Source organism: Acinonyx jubatus, chromosome B4, assembly GCF_027475565.1.
Source record: "Acinonyx jubatus isolate Ajub_Pintada_27869175 chromosome B4, VMU_Ajub_asm_v1.0, whole genome shotgun sequence".
Lineage (NCBI taxonomy): Eukaryota > Metazoa > Chordata > Mammalia > Carnivora > Felidae > Acinonyx > Acinonyx jubatus.
In genome coordinates, this window is record NC_069387.1 from 4,951,315 (window position 1) to 4,978,860 (window position 27,546).

Sequence of the window (27,546 nt, forward strand, 5' to 3'; positions counted from 1 at the left end):
TTACAAGAAGAAGAGCAACACGGATGGTAACGTGGTAAAATGATTACTGTTCCTTCTCTCCACTTTACACTGTTTAGTGCAGAACTTGTAACACTGCACTGTGGAGTTTAGTAGTAAGTAGACGTAAATTACAGGCAACAAGAGCACTAAGGAGAACGATGGACTAAAGGTGTTGCGAAGCGGTTCTATCTTATGCAAAGTGGCACAATATCCACCCCAAACAAACTGATAAAGGATGCATATGATAATTTGCAGAGCACTAAAAAAGTAAAAATAAAGAGGCATGGCTACAAAACCAGTATAGGGATTAATCTGGAATGGTAAAAAAAAGACTTGATTAATCCAAAAAGAGAAAAGAACAGAAGCGGGATAGAAGCAGATGGGAGGAAAAAGGAAAACAAGCAACAGATCCAATCCCAGCCATATAATAATTAAATATACATAAACTGAACCAATCCCATTAAAGGCCAAGATTGTCATACTGGATAAAAAAGCAATATTCAACCATATGCTGTCTCTAAGAGACTCACTTCAGTATAAAAACAAAGTATGAAAGTAAAAGAATGGGGAAAAAATATAAACAGGAAGCAAGCAGGAAAGGTTGTATTTAGCATGAGACAAATCAGAAACGAGTCTCACCTTGTTAAAGAACTCTAAATGTATGAAGTACGAACTGACAGCACTAAATTGAGAAATAAGTAAATCCACTCTCTTGGTGGGAGCCTCCCTCCCAGTAACAGAACTCGAAAAACAACACAGAAGAACACACGTGCGAGCAGCTCTCCCAGCTACCCTTACCGAGCACGGAGCCCAACACACGCCGGATGTACGTTCCTTTTCCAAGGGCGCACTCATTCACCAAAATACATCGTTTATTTGACCATAAATTAGGCCTTAATTTCAAAGATTAAAATTTCACAAGTTTATTCTCTGATCATCGCGGAACTGCATTAGATAGGAGTAGCAATACACTATTTAAGAAAATCTCAAAATGTTTAGCAATTAAACGCTACCCTTTCAAGTAACCCAAAGATCAAAGAAGAAAAACAGGAAAGATAGGGTACCATTCTGAATAATACATATTTAGAGAGAAACTTTAAGACTTTTTTAAATCCTCATGTTAGAGAAGGAAAGTGAAAATCAATGATCCGCTTCAATGTTAAACAGCTAGAAGAGGGGCACCTGGATGGCTTCAGTCGGTTAAGCGTCCGACTCTCGGTTTTGGCTCAGGTCACGATCTCACAGTTTGTGAGTTCTGGCCCCGTGTCACGACCCACGCTCTCAGCACAGAGCCTGCTTGGGATCCTCCCCCGTCCCTCTCTGTCTCTCTGCCCCTCCCCCACTTGTGTGCACTCGCTTTTTCTCAAAAATAAATAAATTTTTAAAAAATTCAAGAATTCATTTGAAATGGTCAAATTTCTCGTAACACAACTGATGAAATAAGAAACGGGACATTTGAGTAGCCTCATTTTCAATTCCTATGTGTGTTTACACACACATACACACACTTGCAAATTAAATCCAACAATAAATTAGAAGAAAAATACATCATGAAGTGTTGTTTCCCCTGGGAATGCAAGGTTAGTTTAATATCCAAAAAATAAATCTGTAGTTCACCATAATAACAGCATAAAAAGAAAACATGCATTATTAACTCAATGTCAATATCCATTCATAATAAAACTCTCAGCAAGCCAAGAAAGAGGAATTAATTTCAACAAAGCCACCTATAAAAACCCTATAGAAAACATTTAATAATAAATAAAGCAAGGATGTCCATTGTCACCAGCAAAGAACTTTATTTTTTTTTATGTTTATTATTTATTTTGAGAGACCGAGCACGCCAGTGGGGGAGAAGCTGAGAGAGAGGGAGACAGAGAATCCCAAGCATCTCCGTGCTGACAGCGCAGAGTCTGATGTGGGGTTCAGACTCACAAACCATGAGACCATGACCTGAGCAGAAATCGAGAGTCATATGCTTAACCGACTGAGCCACCCAGGTATTCCACCAGCAAACAAGTGTAAAATAAACTGGAAATAATTTCATTAACAGCAGCATCTAAATAACTTATTTGTGAATAACTGAACAAGAAAGGTGCTCAATCTCTACAACGAAAGCTACAAACACTGCTCCAAGAAAACCTAATACACGGAGAGAGCACGCTCACAGACTGCAAAACTCCACATTAAGATACTTTAAACTCAACTGCGATGATAACCTCAGCGTTTTTTTTCTAGAAATTGACAAGCTGTTCTAAAAATGTATGTAGAAACGCAAAGGACCTACCGAAGAGCCAAAACTGTTGGAAAAGAACAAAATTGGAGCTGACTTCCATTACTTGATTTCAAGACTTCACATGAACTACACTAATGAGGATGCTGTGGCAACAGCATAAGAAACATAAACCTGTGGAACAAAACCGATACGTATCTATGACCAACCGATTTGCCACAAAGGCACCAACACAGCTGGAAAAGAAAGTGTTTTCAACAAATGGTGCCAGAACAGCTAAACATCAGTGTGGAAAGATACGAACTTCAAGCCATACCTCGCCTCATACACCGACATTATTTTACAATGAATGAGAAATTTAAACATAGAGCTAAAACCATAAAGTTTCCAGAAGAAGACATCAGACCCTATCTTTGTGCTGAGGCAGGCAAAGCTTTCTTAGATGGCACCGAGTAAGCAGTAAACACAGCCAAAAATCTGGATATACTATCAAAATTTAAAACTTGCACTTATCAGAAGAGAAGCCATTCACTGGGAGGAAGCACGTATAATACGGACTTCTGACAGAGACCCGCTGCCAGAATACAAGATCTCCCACAAATCAGCAAGAGGAGAGGCAACCCAACGAACGTTTAAAAACGTGCAAAAAGACGCCAACACCACAAAAGTATACAAATGGCCAGGGGATCAACACTAGTTCTCAGGAAATGCAAATCAAAGCCCCAAGGAGACAGCATTTCACACGTACGTGGGTGAGTAAAACCGGGAAGCCTGACGACACGAAGCGCGGACAAGGAAGCGGGGGCGACAAGAACTCGCACGGGCTGCGGAGCGTGCAGACGGCACGAGCGCTCCGGCGAGCGGCTTGGCCGCGTCTCCTGGAGTCAAACGTACACCTTCCGGGTCAGCCGGCGGTGCCGCTCCCGGACACTTACCCAAGAGAAACGACACCCTATGTCCACAGGAACTTTTACACGGAAGTCCATCGTAGTTTCGGTCAGAATACCCCCCAAAGTGAAAACAACCCAGACGCCCACTCACAGGAAATTGTGCCGTATCTGTGTTTTTCATATAATGGAAAACTACTCAGTATTTTTAAAACGAACTAAAATACATGCCTCGACACAGATGAACCTCAAACAGATCATGAAGCAAAAGCCAGACACAAGCGAGTACATATTCTGTTACCCCCTTTATATGAACTTCCAGAACAGGCACAAGTCAGGTACGGTGACAGAGCGCACGGCGTGGGGGTGATGGCCGTCGTGAGGCGGCGGCAGGGGGACTTCCCGGACCAAAGGTTTTCTTCTCTTGATTGTCGCGTTGGTTACACAGGTCTGACGGCAAACTAATTTTTTAACTGTAGATGGGCGGTTTCATTATGTGTAAATCTTATGACAATAAAAATAAAAAGCATCTCCTGGCTCCCAGACCTCTCACCTCATCGCTCACAACCACGTGTCACGCACCCCCGCTGAAGAGGGGACCCGGAGTCACCGGGGTGTCGGCAATCAGGGCAGCGACGGGCACTCACCTTGCAAATCCCTGGGGCAGTTCCCCAAGGCCATAGAGAGGGTAAAGGTACGGGCTTTTGCCGTATCTTGCCAGAGACTCGCTGTAAAGTTTAATCCTATTGATGGTTTCACAGCATGGTTGATCTAAATAGCTAGAAATAAGGAAATAAATATTAGAAAATAAATACTCAACGTGTTTTTTCTGAAGTGATTTCATTTCCCTACTTTCCTATTTTACGGAAAAGTTTCCATACCACTAATTTATAGCTAAAGGCTTTCATAATATAACACGGTTATCTTTGTTTTGTTAGAATTTTCATTTTGGAGAAGTGAGAAATTCAGCGACAGTTTCAAGAAAAATACAAATCTAAAATGCAAAAAACTTACTCATCGGTTCTGTAAAGCGCCAGGGCATGGCCCGTAAAATCTATGACATCTTGTCCCAAGTCAAATTTCTTGTACACATCTCGCATCGCAGTCTTCATAGGATCGATGCCCTCAAAAGTCCTGGGATCTTTTTCGTCAAAGTTGGCAACATACACTAGGAATTTTCTGAAGCGACGTTTTTCAAACAGTCCCATTAAGCCTAAAGAATTTGTCAAAAAGCAAACACTGACACTAGGACTCTGAGGAAAAGAGAGCGTGAGAGGCAAGTTGAAACGTGCCACGTTATTATCTGAGGCTCTGCTAATGCAACGTTGAGACTTAAGACACAGGAGCTCAGACAACACGGCTTCTACCTCCACTACCCTTTAAAATAAACCGACATAATGACAACAGATCAGTCATTAAGTCTTCAATTTTACAATTACAAGTAATTATAACCAGTACTTAACTAAAGGTAATATGCGTAACCGTGTCTCTCATCAGGCACAAGGTGAACAGGACCCCGAAAAACTATCCTTCACCAGGGCATCCACCCGAATGTCCCCCTCTGGACAACTGTGACCTCTACTCAGCCAACGGCCTAAAACTCTGAATGTTCTTCCTTTATCCTGTGTGCTACGATTCCCTCTAGAATTTCACAGAAAAGATGATTATGCTGCCAATCACTTACTTCAATAAACTCCTAGATAATCAGTCACTTTTCACACTAAAATAAAGATGAGGAGACAGGTATGAACTACTAGTTTCTAAACCCTCAGCTTACTAGTCAGTATTCCTTCTAGAGTATACAGCTTCTAGAAAGACAAGGCCTTCTTCCCCTTTCCTAAACTGTATGTATGGCTACCTTAAAAAACAATAAACTCTCGGGCACCTGGCAGGCTCAGTCAGTAGAACGTGGGGCTCTTGATCTCGGGGTTGTGAGATCGAACCCCACACTGGGTGTGGAATGCTTTATCAAGAGGCTGGAGAAGACCTGTTCAATACCACTCAGGAGCAGGGTATTTTCCCACAAACTAAATATGGGGAAGTATCAAGAAAATGTAAATACTAGTTTCAGAGTGCACATTTTAACATTATGATCAGTAAATATTCTGGAAAACCACAGAAACCTGGTAAGAGATAGATTTTTTTTTTTTTTTTAAACGTTTATTTAGTTTTGACAGCGCACAAACGGGGTAGGGGCAAAGAGAGAGAGGGGGCCATAGGATCCAAAGCAGGCTCTATGCTGACAGCAGTCCTGATGCGGGGCTCAAACTCATCCGACTGAGCCTCCGAGGTGCACCCAAGAAATGGATTCTTAAGTCACATGATGGCAAATGTCCTGAGGATTAGCTACTGGACTCTGATCTACAAATTCCAAACACAGATTCAGAGTCTGTGGTAGGGGCTAAAATCAAACATTTAACCATTCTGCACAGGGCACCTGGGTGGCTCAAGTCGGTTAAGCATCTGACTTCAGCTCAGGTCACGATCTCACGGTTTGTGGTTTCAAGCCCCACGTCGGGCTCTGTGCTGACAGCTCAGAGCCTGGAGTCTGCTTCAGATTCTGTGTCTCCCTCTCTCTCTGCCCCTCCCCTGCTTGTGATGTCTCTCTCTCTCAAAAATAAACATTAAAAAAAAAAAATTAAAATGTTTTGCAAAGGCAGTTTACTGAAATTACTTAAAAATAAAATCTTTAAAAAAATAAAAAACAAGGGGCACCTGAATGGCTCAGTAGGTTAAGCATCTCACTGCAGCTCAGGTCATGATCTCGCACTTTGTGAGTTCAAGCCCCGCGTCGGGCTCTGTGCTGACAGCTCGGAGCCTGGAGCCTGCTTCGGATTCTGGGTCTCCCTCGCTCTCTGCCCCTCCCCCACTGGCACTCTCTCATGCGCACTCTCTCAAAAATAAACGTTAAAAATTTTTTGAATAAATAATAAAGGCGATAAAGTCCCATTGAACAGTGTACTATTTTGATATTTTGAGTATTATTTTCCCCAAGACTATCGTCAAAACAAACAAAACTAAAAATTAAAATGGTCTTGAGGTTATTAATGACAGCTGACTACACTAACATTTTACAATTGTACTTATGGGGTGCCTGGGTGGCTCAGTCGATTAAGCAGCCGATTCTTGATTTCGGCTCAGGTCAGGATCTCACAGTTCGTGAGTTTGAGCCCCACATCAGGCTCTGCGCGGACAGTGCAGAGCCTTCTGAGGATTCTCTCTGTCCCTCCCCCTCTTGGGCACTCTCTCTCGCTCTCTTTCCCCCTCTTAAAATGAATAAAACTTATAAAAAAATAAACTAATGGGACAGGGGCACCCGGCTGGCTCAGTCGGTAGAACATGCAACCCTTGATCTTAGGGCCGCACACTTGAGCCCCACGTTGGGTGTGGAGCTTACTTACAAAGAATGAATAAATTTTTAAAAATCATAAAATTAAAAAACGGGACAATGCACATACAGTAAAAGTTAAGGCTGAAAAGAAACACCCTGTGACCACATCAGCACCACACTTCTGTTTCGCTGTCAGGGGTGAAAATAAGATAGCCAATATAAGACAGTCCAATCTGCAGCCGCTTCTCTGACGATGTCTTCGTTCCCTGATCACACTAAAACTGTGCCCTCCCCCACCTCCCTTCATCTTTCTGCACAGCATTACCACCAACGGGTACACTTGCCTTATTTATTTATAGCCTGTCTCCCAATGTAAGCTCAATAACAAAGTATTTTTTATTTTCCCCTTCTGTTGAACCTTCCCTGCCCAAAACCTAGAAGGGCACCTGGCATGTTAAGAAGTGCTCCCCACTCAATCCACACAATGTCTGATGAGAGCAAATGTAAGAGAGGTCAACTTGTTCACGTACTGGATATACAATATATAAGAAAAAGTGTTCAACCATAACGTAAGCGGGTTAGAAAAAAATCCTTTTCCAAAATACTCAGTTTCCAGAATACCGTTTGAATATCATTTCAAAGACTGTAAATACGGTTTTACTTTCTTTCACTTTCACACTGAGGTTTCCAAAAATTACACTTATATCAAGACTTTTAAAATACAAAAAGCTACAATATCCAGAACAGTTTTAAGACAATAAATACAAGCTTTGCAATTAGCTAACAGGTATAAAATTTGATCACAGAGAATTAGAAGAATATTGTTCAAGTGTCCATACTACCCAAAGCAATCTACAAATTCAATGAAATCCCTATCAAAAATTCAGCAGCATTTTTCACAGAACTAGCATAATACTAAAATCTGTACAAAACTACAAAAGACCCTGAACAGCCAAAGCAATCTTAAGACAGACAAAGCTAGATTTCAAGATTTACAACAAAACTGTAATAATCAAACAGTATAGTACTGGCACAAAAAGAGAAAAAGAGATCAGTGGAACAGGACAGTGAGCACAGAAATAAAGCCACACCTTTATGAAGAACTAATCTATGTCAACAGATGCAAGAATATCCAGCGGGGGGAAGACAGTCTAGTCTCTTCAACAAATGGTGTTGGGAAAACGGGACGGCAACACGCAGAAGAATGAACCTGGACCACGCACAAACACCACCACAAACATAAACTCAAAATGGATTAAAGATCTAAACGTGAGACAGGAATCCATAAAACTCCTAGAAGAAAACATAGGCAGTAATTTCTTACTGACATTAGCCATAGCAACAGTTTTCTACATGTTGGACTTCACCAAAATAAAAAAGCTTTCGCCCAGCGAAAGAAACCATCAATGAAACAAAAAGGCAACCTACTGAATGGGAGAAAATATTTGCAAATGATATACCTGATAAGGGGCTAATACCCAAAATACATAAAGAACTTACACAACTCAACACCAAAAACACCAAAAAAAACCAAAAAAAACAAACTTCTGATAAAAAATGGGCACAAGACCTGAATAGATCTTTTCCCATAAAGGACCTACAGATGGCAAACAAACACAAGAAAAGATGCCCAACGTCAGTAATCATCAGGGACACGCAGATCAAAACTGCAATGAGATCTTGCCATTTGCAACAACATGGATGGACCTAGAGAGTCTGATGCTACGTGAAGTCAGAGAAAGACAAATACCAGATGATTTCCCTCATATGTGGAATATAAAAAACAAAATAAATAAACTGGCAAAAAAGCAGAAACGGACCCACAAATATAGAAAACTGATGGCTGTCAGGGGTGGAGGGGATGGGAGGCTGGGCCAAGTGTGTGAAGGTGACTGGGAGGTACAGGCTTGCGGCTGTGGAACGTACATGTCACAGCGATGAGAGACACGACCCAGGGAAGAGTCACTGGTGCTGTACGAGCACCGTGCGGTGACAGGCGGTGGCTGCACTTGCGGTGGGCACAGCACAGACCTGCTGAATCACTATGCTGCGCGCCTACGACGATGTGTGACAACTATACTTCCATTAAAAAAGAATCTGAATTCTTCAATAGAATTTTTGACAAAGAGAGAGTAGAAATCGCGCCGAAACAACACTCCTAAAGTAGAGGACACCACAGAGAATCCTCACGGTGGGCGTACATGCCCTCACTCCACACCCCTAGCTGGGTCCCACAGCAGACACATCCCCTGCAGACAGCCATGGCCCTGAGAGCCCCTCAGCGCTGCAATGGTAAAGGTGATCTGCTGTCAAAGGTGCTCTATAGAGGGGCGCCTGGGTGGCCCAGCCCATCAAGGGTCCAACTCGATTTCGGCTCAGGGCGTGATCCCAGGGTCCTGGGATGGAGCCCCGCGTCAGGCTCCACGCTGCGGCAGAGCCCGCGTGAGGTTCTCTCTCTCCCTGTCCCTCTCTAAAAAATTTTTAAAGATAAATTTAAAAAAAAAAAAAAAAAGAAAGAAAAGAAAAAGAAGGTACTCTACATAAATAGATGGCTCGCTGCAGCTAAGAGTGAAAATAAAGATTTAAGTGAAGACAGAAGACTTTGCCAGACACATTTCAAAGCCGTTCATGAAAACTTCTCCAAACATTTCTGAATACATACGTTCAACATTACTTCAGAAATCAAAGATACACCTGTCATGTCACTGTTTGATTAACATAATGCTTGACCAATCAACAGGTATTTACTAGAACCTTAAGGTTTTACTTGATATCATCAACTGTCACAAGAACAGCGTACACGGCTCCTAAAAAGCCAACATAAACTCAGGTGACATTAACAGTAACACACTCTAGAAAAGAAACAGTCTCAGGGACACTGAGCGAGCAGACGACACCTGGAGTACTTTGTCTACTCTGGCTGCCACACAATTACACACAGGCTAATCTTGACAAATCAGAATTTCCACAGAAAAGTGGCAAAGAGTGGCATATTATATGAGAAAAAACTGGGATGGAAACTAGCAATGTTTAGCGTTAAAAAAAAAAAAAGTCTACAGAGTATATGATACTTGTTAAAATTTCTTTTAAAAATCTCTATTTTTATACTATATAGAACATACGTTGAGAGTGCAGGGTCCTAGATAGAGTCAGACAAATCTGGCCTCACACCAGTTCTATCAGTCATGAGCTCTACTTCGAGCTTTTCTTTCACAACTGTGTACCTGTAAAAGATAGTTTTCCCATCTGTAAAATAAAGACAACAGCACCCACATCTCACAGAGTGACAGCAAAGGGCTATAGAAAGTTAGACAACACCTCTGAGGTACTTGGTACGCGCATGCCTATACATAATGTCCAAACACGTTAGCTATTAAAATGATAAATTGTTCTTTTTCATCTTTCTACTGAACTTCCCCACTTCTACAACTTTCCTCATCCCATTCATTGTGCCCAGGATTTTCTTCTCAAATGTCTATTTTTGAGAGAGAGCAAGCGGGCACTGGCGGGGGAGGGGCGGGGGGCAGACGGAGGATCTGAGGCAGGTTCTGTGCTGACAGAGAGCCCGATGCAGGGCTCGAACTCAGGAACAATGAGATCATGACCTGAGCGAAAGTCGGACACTTAACTGACTGAGCCACCCAGGCCCCCCTGCCGAGTATTTTCCTGCCTGCCATTTTGACCGCAAGATCCTACTCATTAATAGAAAGCCAGTTGCTGTTAAGGTAGAGATCTGGTAAAAATTCATAAAACTGTACACTAAAACAGGTATATTCTACTGTACGTAAATTATACCTCAATAAATCCAACCACAAAAATAGATACATAAACACATTTGCTTATTTTTGGAAAAAGAAACAGGAGAACGATAAACCAGAGGGGCACCCGAGGGGCGCAGTCAGTTAAGCGGCTGACTCCTGGTTTCGGCTCAAGTCGTGATCTCAGGGTCATGAGTTCGAGGGCCTCGTTGGACTCGGCACTGACAGCACGGATTCTCTCTCCCTCTCTCTCTGACCGTCCCCCGCTCATACTCATGTTCACATTCGCTCTCTCTTCTCTCTCTCAAAAAATAAATAAATAAATAAAAAATAAAAAGAATGGGGCATCTGGGTGGCTCAGTGAGTTGAGCATCTGAGTCTTGGTTTCAGCTCGGGTCATGGGGTCATAGTTCGAGCCTCACATGGCACTCTGCACTGACAGCACAGATACTGCTTGGGACTCTCGCCACTCTCTCTATCCACCTACCCCCTCACAATAAATAAACTTTAAAAGAAAGAAAAAAAAAAACCCAAAAACAAAAATGACCATCAAGGTAGAAGGACTGGAGTAGAACAGAAGAAGACTCTAAAATACATCTTCTGAATTTTGACCTTCGAGGCATATAAATTTTTACATATTTGAAAAAATCAAATCAGAAAGAGAAAAACAGAACTGCCAGAAGGTAAGTCCTTCAATCTGTGTTCAATAAAGGAGGTAACTAAAGCAATTAACATATGTAAGAGCTCAAAGAGAGAATAAAAATTTAGAATACAAACTTTAAGATACTCTTCAAACCGCTGAACTCTTACTTCTATGAAAACATGTTATTTAGATAAAACTGTCATTTAGAATAATTTCTAACCCATGATTACGCCACTAATTCAGCTTTATTTGTGTTTAATGTTTATTTTTGAGAGAGAGAGAGAGAGACAGAGAGACAGAGAGAGTGTGTTGAGTGGGGGAGAGGCAGAGAAAGAGGGAGACACAGAATCTGAAGCAGGCTCCAGGCTCTGAGCTGTCAGCACAGTGCCTGACACGGGGTTGAACTCAAGAACCGCGAGATCATGACCTGAGCCGAAGTCAGACGCTTAATCGACTGAGCTACCCAGGCGCCCCAACTTCAAAGACAGAAGATCTTTCTTAGGAAAGTGTTTGCTATTTAAGAGAGGCAGGAATAGAAAATGTTAACAGGTTAGCTATCTTTCGCTGAGCCAAGAGACGAAATAATTTTGGGCAAAGAATTAAATCTACTCCATACTCGCCAGAAATTCCTAAAAAAAAGAGATTTCAGAGGACGGCAACGGCACCAATTAGAAGATTAGTTTCGCCAGAACAAAGTTCTTTTCTTTCTCAGCAGTTTGGACAGTAAGGCGAAGGTGGTCAGCTTAGCACTGTGATTAAGTTCACAGGCTCTAGATTCCTCTAGAGTTTCCTTCCTAATCCTGCTGCTTACCTGCTTGACCTCAGGTCTGAGTTCCCTCATCTAGAAGATTCTTCCAAATAAGAAAAGGAACGTGAAGTGTTTAGCACAGAGCCCAGCGCACAGGAAACACTCAGAAAAACACCAGCTCTTCCGAACTACTCCTACGAAACAAGCACTGGGAACCTACACAGGCCACAAGCTCCATGGGACGCACAGTCACTTCAACTCTCTCTGAGCTTCCAAAGGCAGGGTTTTTGAACGTCCTCTTCACTGATGATCCAGCAACTGCCCCAAACAGTGTGTGGCACTTAACGCACATCCAGCAAACACTGCTGACTGGACGAGTGAGTGGATGGGTGTCAGAACAGGGGACGTTACATTTGATCTCTAAGATTCCCTTCTATTGTAAAATCTCATTATTCTGAGCAAATAAAATAAAATTACTTACTAGATGCCAGGGCTTCTGCTTCGGTGGAAGGAACCTTGTAGATTTTTCCTCCCTTATAGACAAAGCTCCCTTCAGTCACTTTGAAATCCAGATAGCGGGTGACCTCTGTATAAAGCAGCATCTTCACCAGCTGACCTAGAAAAGTCCCACAATTCCAACCGTAACTTAAATCTTACTGCCTCCAAAAACTAGCAGGAATAAAAGTACATTTATTGTTGGCTTGTACTGATGGCCTCCTAGTTTTTTCTTAACATTGTCCAATAACTCCTGCCCAAAAAAGTCTCCAATGCCACATTCCACATGGGACAATCAGAACGCATACCTGTTGCTTAGCATATTTAGAACTATCTTTTTTAATGTTACAACTTCAAGATTAATAACTTTATCAACTTGCTTTTGTAAAATCTGTATTAATAATTATTAGAGGTAGGTATGAAGTTTAGAATTAGAGTACTACTGCAAATAGGTCTGAGTTTCCTTAAATTCTTATTATGTTTTAAAGAGACGCAACTAATAGGGAAAATTTTTCAAGAATTTGTGCCATTCAGTTTGTATTATTCAATTTGTATAAGATGAACATTAGTTTCAGATAAAGAATAAACCAGGCATACAATTTGAAATATTACCTGTCTATAAACAAAAGAAATTTAGGTATACTAAAAACAGCAAACTTCTTTGAGAAGCCAAATTATTTTAAAGCTCATTTGAAAGGATAAAAACACTAGGACAATCAAAAGAATTTTTTTTGAAAACAAAAAACAAAGTTTCAGCTTTATGCAGCAAATATTAAATTGTACAGTTATATTAATTAACCCACAAATCAGAGGGGAAAAAAGAGACCCATATATAAAAATGTAATATATTATAAAAGTTCAAATAAAAGTGGAAAAGATAAATGGTATTGAGGGACAAATAAATAACCATTTTAAAGATTTTTTTAAATGTTTATTTGTTTTTGAGAGAGAGAGAGAGCAAGCAAGCGAGCATGAGCAGGGGAGGGGCAGAGAGAGAGGGAGACACAGAATCCGAAGCAGGCTCCAGGCTCCTAGCCATCAGCACAGAGCCCGACGCAGGGCTCGAACTCACAGACTGTGAAATCATGACTTGAGCCGAAGTCAGACGCTTAACCAACTGAGTGACCCAGGGCCCCCTGAATAATCATTTAAAAAAATAAATCTCAGGGCAACTGGGTGGCTCAGTCGGTTGAGCGTCCGACTTCGGCTCAGGTCATGATCTCACCATCTGTGAGTTCAAGCCCTACGTCGGGCTCTGTGCTGACGGCTCGGAGCCTGGAGCCTGCTTCGGATTCTGTGTCTCCCTCTCTCTCTCACTGCCCCTCCCCCGCTCATGATCTCTGTCAAAAACAAACATTAAAAAAAATTTTTTTAATAAAAATAAAAAAATAAATCTCAAACTCTAGATCTCAAACAGGATACCAGAAAGGGCGCCTGGCTGGCTCAGTTAGCAGAGCATGAGACTTTTGATCTCAGGGTCACAAATTTGAGCCCCACATTGGGTGTAGAGATTACTGAATAATAAAAAAAGTAAAGAGGCTTAATCTCAAACAGGATAACAGGTAAATTAACTTATAAAATAGGTGAATTTACTTACACAGTGAAAAAATAAAACTATAAAACCAGTGATAGCAAATATCAGTATTTGTTAACCCTGAGGTAAAGAGAAAAATTTTAAACATACCCTTCCAAATCAAAAAGAATAAAAAGAAGATCAACCTATATAACTACATGAAAATTAAAAGCTTGTGTATGAAAGAAAACTATAACACAATTACATATAAAGCCAATCACAAACCAGAAAAGATATCTTCAACATTCATTAAAAGAGTATTTATTCAATAGCCTTTATAAAGAGCTCTTTCATATCAATAAGGAAATATTTTAAAACCTCAAAAGAAAAATATACAAAGCATAAGGCTGGCCAATTCACTAAAGACTATGAAAGCCAGGGGTCCTGGGTGGCTCAGCCTAAGGTTAAGCTTCAGACTCCTGATTTTGGCTCAGGTCACGATCTCCTGATTTGTGGGATCGAGCCCCATGTCGGGCTCCACACTGACAGCACGGAACCTGCTTGGGATATTCTCTCCCTCTCTCTCTCTGCCCTGCCCCGTGATGTGCGTGCATGTGTGCACTCTCTCTTTAAAAAAATAAACTTAAAAAAATATATATATAAGCCAATAAACATCTAGAAATCATTTTACTCTCAGATACTTTTTAAAAATCCATTATTTTGCCTTTTGGTATGACAAAGTGACAAAAATTAAAATGAGTTAATATTTACTACTGATAAAGGTACTAGGAAAGGTGCAGCCTCACAGTCTTCTGGTGAGAGTCACAGTGGGCAATAGAAAATCAAAGCCTTAAGAAGTTACTGCCTTGATCCCCACACTTCTAGGGCTGTACAGTGAGGTTCAACACACACACACAGCCTGGCAAGTCATATACCAAAATATTCACCATAATTCTAGATGGTGAGATTCTGGTTATATAAATTTTACTTCCTTTCTGCTTATCTGTGTTTTCTAATTTTAATAAAATGATTTCATTACTTATGTAATGTGCTTATAATTTACTTCAAAAGAATTTCAAAAAGGTAACTTTAAATTTCAGAGAAAATTCAAAGATCTTTCCATTAAAAGAAACTATAGGGGCACCTGGCTGGCTCAGTCGGTAGAGTGACTTTTTTTTTTTTAAACACTTATTCATTTTTGAGAGACAGAGTGTGAGCAGGGGAGGGGCAGAGAGAGGGAGACAGAATCTGAAGCAGGCTCCAGGCTCTGAGCTGTCAGCACAGAGCCCCATGTGGGGCTCGAACCCACAAGCTGCCAGATCATGACTGGAGCCCAAGTCGGATGCTTAACTGACTCAGCCACCCAGGTGTTCCTGAATGTGTGACTCTTGATCTTAGGGTTGTGGGTTCAACCCCATGCTGGGAGTAGAGATTACTTGGGCGTTGGGGGTGGGGGGGGCTTAAAAAGAATGAAAGCAAAGAACTGTAGAATATAAATTCAAAACCAAAAAAAATAAATAAAACACCAAAAAAGGGAAAGGGTGGCTCAGACTTTTATACATGGGCCGTAGACTTCACACCAACAACTTGGTTTTTTGATGTCATTTCAGAAAAAGGCACTAATATCATAGCAATTTTGCCCTTCTAATTAAAAATGAGAAAATATGTGGAGAAAAAAGTTTTAAAAGCCTCCAAACTAGAAAAAACCCTGTTTCTGAAGGCCCAGTTATCTAAGACCATCACCAAAGCCCCTTAAGAAGAGTCTGTGCCACATCCTAAGTTTGCGCCTCCAGAACCAACTACAAAGGAGTCACCCTCCCCCTCCATTTTTATGGACTCCAGATAGATGCCTCTAATGGACCATATTATACTCACCAAACTGTTGCCATTCAACGAAATCTATTTTCACATACCTGGAATAATACTCTCTGTCAAGAGTTAGTTTCTACTTTTAAACCAGATTCAATGGCATAAATTTCAGTTAGAATTCTTTACCATTGGCCATAAGGAACTTAGGAATTAAGTCAACATTCCAGTCTCTTCCTCTCCCCATTGACGCTGGTGGTGCTCCTGGTATTTTAAATCTCTTGTATAACTAAAACCAAAACAAAAATTACCCATAATGTAATAAAATTTTCATTATGCTATGCAACTATTCAATGTAACAAGGGCATGTCATTTTTTATCAGATAAAATTTTTAGAGAAGTTCCAATACACATCTAAAATAAATATATTACTAAACTAAGGAACGATAAATATTACAGGGGTATTTCTTACTAGCAGGAAAGTAATAATACAAAACAACTTGTCAATGACACATAGCTCTGTAGATATACCCCTTATTTGTAGAAATCTTTTTTTAAATGTTTATTTATTTTTGAGAGAGTGCATGCACGAGCAGGGGAGGGGCAGAGAGAGAGAGGATCTGAAGCAGGCTCTGAGCTCGAACTCACAAACCATGAGACTGAGTCACCCAGGTGCTCCTGTAGCAATCACTTAAACTCATTCTCTCCTGAATAAAAGGCTAACAAAAGGCTTACTTTTTCTTTACTGTTTATTTTTGAGAGAGCGCACGCATACGCGCACACAAGTAGGGGAGGGGCAGAGAGAGGGCTAACGTGGGGCTCAAACCCACAAACCGTGAGATCATGACCTGAGCTGAAGTCGGATGCTCAACTGGTGCCACCCAGGCGCCCGAAAAGGCTTATTTTTGCTTCTGTAGTGATGTAAGGAGTTAAAACTAAATTCTGGATTCTTCAAATCAAACAAGACAAAGTTAGTTCCAGTTAATTTATAATGTATATAAGTGAGTTGAGTAGGAGATCTAGATAAAAAGCAGCTTTCAAGGGCACCTGGGTGGCTCAGTCAATTAAGCATCCGACTTCCGGTTAGGTCATGATCTCGCAGTTCGTGAGTTCTAGCCCCGCGTTGGGCTCTGTGCAAACAGCTCGGAGCCGGGAGCCTGCTTGGGATTCTGTGTCTCCCTCTCTCTCTGCCCCTCCCCTGTTTGCACTCTCTCTCTCTCTCAAAAATAAACATAAGAAAGAAAGAAAGAAAGAAAGAGGAGAAAAGAAAAAAGAAAAGAAAAGAAAAGAAAAGAAAAGAAAAGAAAAGAAAAGAAAAGAAAAGAAAAGAAAGAAGCTTTCAGTCTAAAATTTGGGAATATTCATTTGAACTCATGGATTTTATTGTTAATGTGGAAGTGAATAGACAAAGTTGGTATATATTTACTCATAAAAATCCCCAAGTCCTTGAGTATATTCACTGGGGGAGAAAAAAGGCAGCTTGCTCATCTTATTGAAGATTAATAAACGTACTAAGTGTAGAAGGAATGGTGCCAACGTATCACTCTACGGATTATTCTCAATGGAGAGATGTGGTGGCCATCACCTTAACTAGGGTCAAACTTAGCATCATGAACAGTGGGGAAATCTAGACATTATGTGCCTCTGATATGATGCAATATGAGGTACACAGCAATGCTTTCTTATTATAAACTAGCTTGAACTTTTCAAAAGGGAAAAACAAGTGAGGAGACTTTTGTAGATTAAGAGAATAAAGAGAAACCACACCAAAGGCAATGTTTAAACTGGTTCAAAAAAAAAGAGGGGCGGGGGGATGCCTGGGTGGCTCAGTCAGTTAAGAGTCCGACTTCGGCTCAGGTCACGGTCTCATGGTTCTTGAGTTTGAGCCCCGAGTCGGACTCTGTACACACAGTGCAGAGCTTGCTTCAAATTCTCGGTCTCCCTCTCTCTGCCTCTCCCTGACTCATTCGCACACACGTGCTCTCTCTCAAAAATAAACATTTAAAACAAACAAACAAACAAACAAAAACCACCACCATACACAATATAAGACATTCTTAGCATCAGTGGGCAATTTGAGTATGATCTGGATATTACGGTTAATTTTCTTAAACATGATAACGAATGATACCATGATTACATAGGAGAATGTTATTCTTAGCCAGTGAATGCTAAAAGATTCAGGTCGAGTATCATGATGTCTATTACTTCTAAGGACTCAACCCAGTAACAAAAAAAGACAAAGCAAATATTGAAAAATGTCAGCCGCTAAATCCAGATGGAAGGTTGATCCATTGTTATTATTCTTTCAACTTTTCTGTAGGCCTGAATACAGAAAAAATTTTTGATAAAAATATGAAGTCTATTTTATCAGTCATTATTTAAAGTAATTGGTGATGTCTATAGATCTCCTATAAAATACAGTACAGCTCATATCCATGCGTGTGGATGTTGAACAAACCTCACAGACAAAAAGTTAGTAAAACACTTTTTGTGTGTGCTTTAAATATTTAAATATTATTTGTCATGAGAAGAAGCAAAAATAGAAGAGTTGATTAAAACACATAGGTACAAATTAAAAAACAATAATGAAATGAATATCCATTTTTAAAACACTCAGATTAAGAAATAAAACACTACACAGTGATCAGGGGCCCTTGTGGGCACCTCCACACTACATCACTCTGCCTTTCCTCACCCTTGAGGCATCTGCTCTCACGATTTTTTTTTTTTTTTAGTAAAACACACTTTGGAAATGCTTCCTGTGCCCATGCTCTAGAAAAATAGGAAGCAGGGCAGTAGTAGAGCAAAAGGGACTACACCTTTGGAGTCATATAACCTAGGTTCCCAGCCCTTCTCTGGAGTTGTAACAACACAGACTATTTTGTCACCTGAAAACGGAGGATAAAAATACCTCTTCAAGTAACTAGGAGAATACATAAAACCAAGTGGAAAACACTGGACTGTGCTTGGCATATATCAGATATCCATCAGGAGTCTATACCTTTAGCTTCAAGAGATAACGGGTAACTGCTCCAAGGTGGCAGGAAAGGTCACAACTTAAATTTCTACAAGCCCTAAACTAGCAGCCCCTTTTGAAAAAATAGGTTACAGATAATCTATTTAATAAAACAAAATTAAACCTATCTATAAGGAGTGAAATTGAGATTCACAAGTCAAAGATTCGAAGAATGAAAGGCACAAGTAACTTAATACTTACATCTTCCAGAGGTGTTATAGATGCACTCTCTCCTCCATAATATGGGTTTCTATCCATGTGAAGAACTTTCTTTCCGTTCACTGACATTATACCTGACAGGATGCATTCCTACAGGAAAAGCATAAATATCTTCAAAAGAAGTAAAGCATTACAGCACGTTTTGAACATTACCTTTTTTTTAAAGCCCCTCATTAAACATTCTTTCAGTAATTAATACTTAGTATGTACAATATATGACTTAAGGACAAAGCCCAAAGTGACCAGGGTTCCAAGAGTGGTCTGTGGACCCCCGTGGGCCTCAAGGTTAGAACTATTTTCATAACACTAAGACATTATTCACTATTTGTCCACTGTGCTAGCATTAGCACCAATGGTCCAAGACCAACGGCAGACAGAACAATTAGGACAGTAGCCCCACTCTGCACTACTCATTATATTCGCCACCACCAGGTACTCAGTTTTTAAAAAAGGCTGGCTTACTCAAACATGTCCTTGACGAAGCATTAAAATTACCTTTGTTGGAAAAAAAAAAAATTACCTGTTAAGTATACACCCTTGAATGCCCACCATTTTATTTTAATACTGTGTGACAAAATGGGAAGTCCACATAAGGTAACTCTGGCTCAAGGAAAACCATTTGTGCAACTGATGTGTATGCTGAACTAACCACTTCTTTGTTCATGGGTCATCTTTTTTTTTAATTTATTTTGAGACAGTGCCCGTACAAGTTGGGGAGAGGCAGAGAGAGACAAGAGAGAATCCCAAGCAGGCTCCAGACCATCAGTGCAGAGCCCAACACAGGGCTCAATCTCACGAACCATGACCTGAGTGGAGATCAAGAGCTGGATGCTGAACAGACTGAGCCACACGGGCACCCCTCATGGATCATCATTTTTATTTGAAAGAACAACTGACCAATAAACTATTACTCAGACCTAGATATATGTCAGATGTGGTTTCAGATTTCATACTACAACAAATATTTAAAAAAAAAACAAAAACCTGCCACTAATATTTTGGTATAAATCAAAGAATATCCACAACCATGTGGAAGGCTATTAGAATACTCGTCCCTGTTCCCACTGCACATCTGTTACTAGGCTTGATTTTCTTCAGATACTTCAACTGGTATCTGACAAAAGTCTGAACACCAAAGCAGGTGAAAATTCAGCTTTCAAGCCAGACATTAAAACTAGACATTCTCCACATTAAAGAGATGTGCAGAAAATGTAAAACAATAATACTCTTCTCACAATGTTTTTGTTTTGGAAGATACAGTCATACTTCATAAAACTTATTCATGTTAACACATAATGGGTTTATCATTACTATCTTTAAGTGAATTAATACAAATTTTTTAAATTTCTCAGTGTTGATTTCTAATGATAAATATTGATAAACATAACCACTATAAACAAAACTCTTCAGGGTCCTTAATTTTTCAGTGTAAAAAGATCCCAAAGTCAAAGAGTTTGAGAACCAGAGCCCTAAAGGAAGCATCCAGAACAAGCACTAGTAAGTGGCAACAAATAGAGAATTATAAACGACTACTCTCAAGAAAAAGGTAAATGAAACATGAATATACTAAGATACACCATATCAAGATGGAGGGGGAAAAGGAAAAAATTAAAGAAAAATATGATTAATGAATTAATGAGAAGAAACCCAGAGATGGGATACACATTCACTCAAAACCTGTAGCATGGTTTTGGTGATCAGGGCTTTATCTTTTAAAAAGAAAAAGGAAATTCCATGTATCATCACAAATCCTAGGGCTTTTCAAAATTACCCCAAAGACCCTACATAGCAGAGAACAATCTCACTCCCCTAGAAGTCTGACTCTGATACCTTATTTTAAAAATTCTTAAGTATTTCAAATTTTATTCCATAATATTATCTATTCATTTTAGTATTTTTGAAAGGTTTTAAGTTCTTATCAGGTTCAAATTTCACTTTACGAGGGTGTATCATTTCTTATTTAGATCAAGAACCAAAACACTATGAGTGCTCCCTCCAGAAGGCCACTTCATGCCCTGTTCCGGTCACAACCACACCCCCCACACCCCTTCTCATGATTTCTAAGAGCAAAGATTTGTTCTGCTGGTTTTTAAACTCAGAATAAATGGAATCATGCAGTATACCTTTTTTTTGTATATACACCTTTTATCCAACATTATGTTTACAAGATTCACCCATGTTTTGTGTGTTCTTGAAATTCACTTATTCTCACTGCCACAGAGCAGAGTCCCCAAGGTACAAGAGCCAAGTCCGGCTTGCACGCGGTTTTCATAAAGATTTACTGGGAAACACCCATTCCGATTCATTTACATAGTGTCCACGGCAGGTTTCATGGTCCCACAGTAGAACCGTGGTTGTGACAGAGACTGCATAGCCGGCATAACCTAAAAGATTCACTATCTGGACCTTTACAGAAGGTCTAACCCTGCAAGCAGTGGATGGATCTCAGCGTGTGCTTCCCATGTAGCATCACCCGCGAAGGGCTGAGAAACGTCAATTCTAAGCAGGTTCTCAGACTTCACTCTGCGTCCACATCACTTGGAGGGCTTGTTAAAACAGATTGTGGGGCTTCCATCCCCAGAACTGGGTTGGGGCTTTCTCACCAGGCTGGGAGCGTGCCTTTCTCACCAGGCTGAGAGACCACTAATGAGGCTGGTCCAGGACCAGTTTCAAGAACGGTTATGAAAGCACCGCCGCTCCAAACTCTAACAAAGGTGAGAATCAACTGGGGATCACGCTAGGCAGGGGTGCCTGGCTGGTAGAGCATGAACTCTAGGTCACGGGGTCACTGAGTTCGAGCCCCACGCCGGGCTTAGAGCCTACTTCGACAAAACAAAACCGAGGATCATGCTGGCCTACAGGTGTTGCTTCGGCATATCCAGCGTGAGGCCTAGCCTTCCGCACTTCTAGCAAGCCCTCAGGTGTTGCAGAAGCAGTTGGTCCAAGGACCACGGTTTGGGTAACAGAGCTGTAGAGACTTCAGTTGATGGGCATCTGGACGGTTCCAGTTTTTGACCATTACAAATATTCTCAACGTGTTTTTATTATGAATTTGTTGGATACATATCAAGGAAAGCACAATTGTGTTCAACTTCAGGAGATACTCCCAAACAGCTTTCCAAAGTGATTGTACTAACGTACACTTTTGTCAGCAGTGTGTGCAAGTTGCTGTTGTTTCAAATCCTTGCCCAACACACTTGTGTCTTTTTAATTTTAGCCCTTCTACTTAGGATGTGGTTTAATTTGCATTTCCTGACAACTAATGAGGTTGGGCACTTTTTTATAGTTTAACTGATAATTAGTATCTTCTTTTGATAAGTACCTACTCAAATTATTTGCCCTTTTTAAAAACGGGCTTCTTCTTACTGCTATATAAAAGTTCCTTTCATATTCTGGATAAAAGTGCTTTATTAGTTATATATATTGCAAACATCTTCTTCCATTCTGTGGCTTGCCTTTTCAGTTTCTTAACGATGTCTTGATAAACAGAACTGAAGACATTTTCCAACCCTAATATTACCAAAAGCAACTCACTTGTTCAAAACACAAAATCCAAAGCAGCACTAACATATACGCCTCAACATAATACATGAAAGTAAAATAAAACTTACTATCTCAAAAACAGGTTAGGGCACAGATAGAGGAAGACTAAATAGTCCTATTTCCAGCCAACAAAGGCAGACTTCAGAGTTCAACTTTTGGAAGCAAAAATACAGCAAGCAAATCTGCATGTTGCATGTCTTCTATATATAACTTCTCATGCTCCCCTGCAAATAAGCATGATCCACTCACTGGACCATGGCTCTAAAGCAAGCACTAAAGGTGGAGGCCTAAAATAAAGGGCTCAATAATTTGAAGATTCACTAAAGTCCAAAGAGCTGATAATGACTACCTTTAAAGGCATCGCTTGTTACAGTTGTTACAGGAAAAACAAAACTACAGCAAAAAACACCAAACAGAAAGTAAACGCACACAAAAATGATTAGGAAAACAGGTACCTAAAAACCGATACTAAAGAAAAGTCCCTTTTGAAACCCACTTACCTAGAAATATGAAGAAAATGTTAACTTGAACATTTCTGAATTCACTAATCTCAATGATATATGCTTTACAGCAATAACAAAAAAAAGTTTTCAGCAGAATGTTCCTTTAAATGTCTGTCCCTTAAATGCATCTCATTAAATGCTGTCAGAAGATAATTTTTCTTGAAATTGGCTCTAATTATGTTTCCTGCTCAAAATCCTCTCCCACTGCTTAAAAAGATGAAGTTCAAATTTCTTAGCCTAGTACATTCAACCTTTTTTACCAACAGGCCTTCTTTCCAACCTTATTTCCCAATCTGCCTCTTCATACCTTCTGTTTGAGGCAAAATAAACTTCCTATTCCTTCCATACATCCTGTTCTTACTAGCAACCTATCCTGCTCACTCTGCTCACTCTGCCTAGAAAATCATTCCTCCTGCTCAAAGCCTACCAATATTTTAAAAAGTCAGCTTACATACTTCCTTCTTTATGAAGGTTTTCCTGATTCCCCTGTCTGAATTCCCACGTGTAGCTCTATTACAGCTCTTAGTACTTTCTCATAGCAACCCCTACAGTTACCGTCCTCTATGAGAAGCTATTTGTTTACAGAAAGTGCGTTTACCTCTTTATTGCCTGTAACTGATCACAACAGTCACAGTTTAAATAACTGAAATCGGGGAAAACATTACTCCATTAAGAGTCTTCGGGGCGCCTGGGTGGCTCAGTCAGGTAAGCCTCCGACTTCAGCTCAGGTCATGACCTCACAGTTTGTGGGTCATTGGGCTCTGTGCTGACAGCTCGGAGCCTGGAGCCTGCATTGGATTCTGGGTCTCTCTCTCTCTCTGCCCCTCCCCCGCTTATGCTCTGTCTCTATCTCTTCCAAAAATAAATAAACATTAAAAAAAAAATCTTTTAAAAAAAAAAGGGGTCTTTAATCAGGTACAAGGAGAAGAAAGATAGAGGTAAATGTCGATTATCATCTATGTGAGCCAAAATATTTACTTAGTGGTTTTTCAAACCAAGTATCTCACTACTACCTCTAGATGCTGAAATGCATCTGATTTTATTTCTGTTCTATTGGGCCAGTATGCTTGAAACGGATTTAAAATACAGACTGCAAAACATTTATACCTTCCAAAAATAAGACATTTGTACATATTGGCCCAATGATTGCTACTGCAGTGAATAGAAAGTCCTTTGTGAACAAAACTCAGAGCAATGGCAAGGATTTTCAAAGAGCAAATCTGAGAAGCAATTTAAGATGTTTAAATAAGATATAAAAACTCCTCTTTTAAATCACAAAATTTTAATAAAGAAAAAAGGAGAAATTACATCTGGGATGTAAAATAATTTCTAAATATAGAATACTAAGAATACTGGTTAAGTATCACTAGAGTACGTTTCTATTCATGACCCTCTACCAGAATTATTATGTAGAACAAAACAACACAAATACCTCCTCGAGGCACCAACAGCTGTGGAACTAGTTACCCTTTTATATACTATTTTTAAGAAAATTCAAGAATTCACTGCCAAACCCAAAGTCAATTAGAAGCAGCATCTCAGGTGGTCAGATGAGGTCTACACAAGCTGCCATCAAAGAAAAGTAAAGGTCACCTTAATAGCAAAGTAAGGGAGGAGGAAGCACATGAAAAGCAGACTGAAGCACTCACTCACTCACAAAGGCAAGCAGTCAGCGACTATTTAGTAAGGAGGGCCAAAGCTTACCAGGTGTCTCAGCAGCTTCATCATGTCACGGCATGACACAGTGCTTAATCCTCAGGGTGTGAAATCTTAGTTATCAAGTAAATCATGTTCCTTAGTTTGGTAAACAAGTTGTGATGTCATTTGGAGCAGCTTTTATCAGAAAGTTGTGGTTCTTTCTTTAAAGGGAGAATCAATCCTCAATTCCTCAGAAAATTCAATTATATGGAATATTCCCTTTCTCCTAGACACAGAATGATTTTGTTCTAAGGTATACATTTTGTGTCTTATTTATTAAAGTTACCAGCAACATCTGTGGATCACTATGACCTTCATTTTAGAAGGAACAACTGACACAAAACAGTGCCAACACTAGGCAACAAACTCCGGACACTTTCTTTAAAAGTAACAAGTTCACAGCACTAAAAGTACTTGACACACTGCCCTCCTGCGATATGTGGTACCCATAGTTGATTGCGTATGCCTGTTTGCAGGTTCTTAAGCCTCGGGTACTAAATATTTAGTAGAAGCCAAAAATTAAGAAAATTAACTGGTATGTTCACTCCAAATACTCGGCCAAGCGTGATTCCAGGGTTTTTAACTTTGGTGGTCTCATCTCACTTTGAGCAGTCCTGGTGTCACTAGAAAAAAGGATGCAAGATTTACCATGGTCAAATCATCCTGCCACCGCCGCTCCCATCAAGGAGCGTGGATGCTCTGAATGGAGAGAATTCTCAAAGAACATCCGAGAAAACAATGTAAGAAGGCTCACAGGGATTAAAGCTATCACAGCTGTACAGTGAGGGCAGAAATTGGTCTGATTTCTAGTTAGGCATGAATCTACCACTCATCAAAAAGACCACAATCGACCCAAATGAATGTTTACATTTTTTTAATGTTTTTTTCATGTTTATTTATTTTTGAGAGAGAGAGAGAGAGGGAGACACAAAATCCGAAGCAGGCCGAACTGTCAGCACAGAGCCCGATGCGGGGCTCGTACTCACAAACTGCGAGATCATGACCTGAGCCCGAGTCGGCCGCTCAACCGACTGAGCCACCCAGGCGCCCCAACCCAAATGAATACTTAAAATGCATCATCTCCACTGGGTCGTTATCCAGTACGACTCTGCTATCTCTGACACAAACTGCTGCTTCCAAACCAGGCATGTAGAAACCTGCAAGGTGGATTTGCACTCGTTCGTCCACGTCCAACGGACCTAATCAAGAGCAAATCTGAAAGAGCAGCAATAACCGCAGGAAAACAGAACGGGCTCTTACAACATGCCGGCAGCAACGGTCCCCATCCCCATGGGCAAAATCCTCCACAGACCACAGAGCTCAGCTTGGAATCCCAATCAGACGCTTTAAAAACATTCACTGAAGAAAAACAGCCGCACAGCTTGGACACTTTAAAATCAGACACTTTAAAAATATTAACTGAAGAAACATTAACAGCAGGTGGGCCTGTTCATTTAGGCATCCTACAGTTGGCCAACTCACCACCTGGAAAGAAATTCAACCGAATCCCGCACGTTCAAAACCACCCGGTAGTTTCCTAGGTCAGTGGTCTCAGCTATTTGGTGCTGCTTCTCAGCCAGTCACACGTGGGTCTCGACCGGCCAGTAGTAGAGAACTTGGCCTCTACAGCCATCAATCCATCACCAATCCATTTCTTAGGGAAAAGCCCCGAGAAGCGACAATGGAGGCAGGGAACAGACCGAACAAAAGGAAAAGGTGGCAAAGGTCAGCTGAGAAAGCATTCGATAGACAAGTTTTGAGCAAACTCATTTCCAACTCTACAGATGCTCAAAAAGTGAGCTGGGAGGGTGGTGAGAAGGAAGGCATAATGCCTCTCGTTTGAAATGGGCGCGGAGATAAAAGGCTAATTTTTCTCCCCAAACCTAAGTTAACCGAACTGTATCCAGCACAAAACAGCGACTGTCCAAGGACCTGTCACAAAATCTTCTGCCTAGCTCTGGCAGGCAAAGACGGATGAGTAGTAGCGGCTGAAGTCTAAGTAGGAAACGCAAGAGTGGCCTCCGCCCTCCCCCACTCTGCCTGGTGCTTTTCCGTTTCCAATCGGGAGAGGCCAGCAAGCCATAAAGGAGGTGGACGAGTACCGATCCCCAATCGGGCTTCCCCCCCGCCGAGCAAAGCGGAAAAACTGTCCTTTTCCAGCTGGACCGGGTTTTCCATCTCCGGTCTCTCGATTCACGTTTAGGGCCGCGAGCCCGAGCAGCTGGGCACTGCCGCAGGCCCGGACTCGTGGGGACGCACCCGTCGCCACCCGCCCCAACGCCCTGCAGAGCAAGGCCCCCAACGACGACCAAAGACCGTGTGCACAAGGACGGCGTGCGAGACGCAGGCCCCGCTGGGAGGCCGGCCCGGGCAGAAGGCGGCGCGGCCGGGCGGGGTGGGCCCGGGCCTCGTGCGGCGGCGCGGGCGGCAGGGAGGGGTGGGGAGAGGGGGCGCGAGGCCCGCCGCCCGGAACTCACCGTCAGGCCGGTGCCCAGCACGATCACGTCGTACTCCTCATTCATGGCGGGGGAGGACGAGCACCGAAGCCCAGGAAGGGAGAAAGCGCAAGGACTCGAGGGGCCCGGGGCTACTCGACCACCCTGAAGCGACAGGGGGAGCGCTCAGACCGGTCTCGGGGCCCGACAAAAACGGGAAGCCAGGGCTAGAGGCGAAACGGAGCTGGAGAGGAGGGACGCCGGCCGCCACCTCAGACGGGAAGAGAAGAGCGGGGCAGGGAGGGGAGGGAAGACGGGGAAGGGAGGGGAAGGCGGGCGGCGACTGGGGCCTCCGCAGCCGGGGCGGGGCTTAGGGAAGGCGCTCGGAGGGCCGTCGATCACAGCCTTCCCACCCTCTCATTGGCTGCATTCCGTCGCCCGACCAACTTTCTTCCTCTCTCACGTCTCGCGAGAAGAGGGCGGGCTGTGCCTTTAGCGGTTCCGGTCTTCCGCCCGGCCCGCTGCCACCGTGGTTGGGGGCGGAGGGGACGGAGGGGACGGAGGGGACGGAGGGGGCGGAGGGGGTTCCCGCGCCTGGGCCCTTGAGGTCGTACGGCTGGGAGCGTGCCGGCGGTCGGAGAGCGGCGGTCCGGTTCGTTGCTCCCGCAGTGGTGTGGGAGCCGAGGCGTGCCCAGGGCCCCGAGACCTCCCGCCG

General features: G+C 41.8%; 1 protein-coding gene across 1 annotated transcript in view; it reads right to left on the reverse strand.

Annotated features, from left to right (window-relative positions):
• The window catches only part of GDI2 (GDP dissociation inhibitor 2), a 33,425-nt gene extending 6,247 nt beyond the window's left edge, over positions 1-27,178 (reverse strand). The window contains exons 1-6 of the mRNA XM_027073341.2: positions 26,874-27,178; positions 18,635-18,742; positions 15,604-15,703; positions 12,082-12,216; positions 4,135-4,333; positions 3,768-3,899 (exon numbers count right to left, since the gene is read on the reverse strand). Of these exons, the coding sequence (XP_026929142.1) occupies positions 3,768-3,899; positions 4,135-4,333; positions 12,082-12,216; positions 15,604-15,703; positions 18,635-18,742; positions 26,874-26,918 (719 nt within the window). The 5' untranslated portion in view covers positions 26,919-27,178. The remainder of the gene's footprint in view (positions 1-3,767; positions 3,900-4,134; positions 4,334-12,081; positions 12,217-15,603; positions 15,704-18,634; positions 18,743-26,873) is intronic.
• Positions 27,179-27,546: the final 368 nt, after the last annotated feature.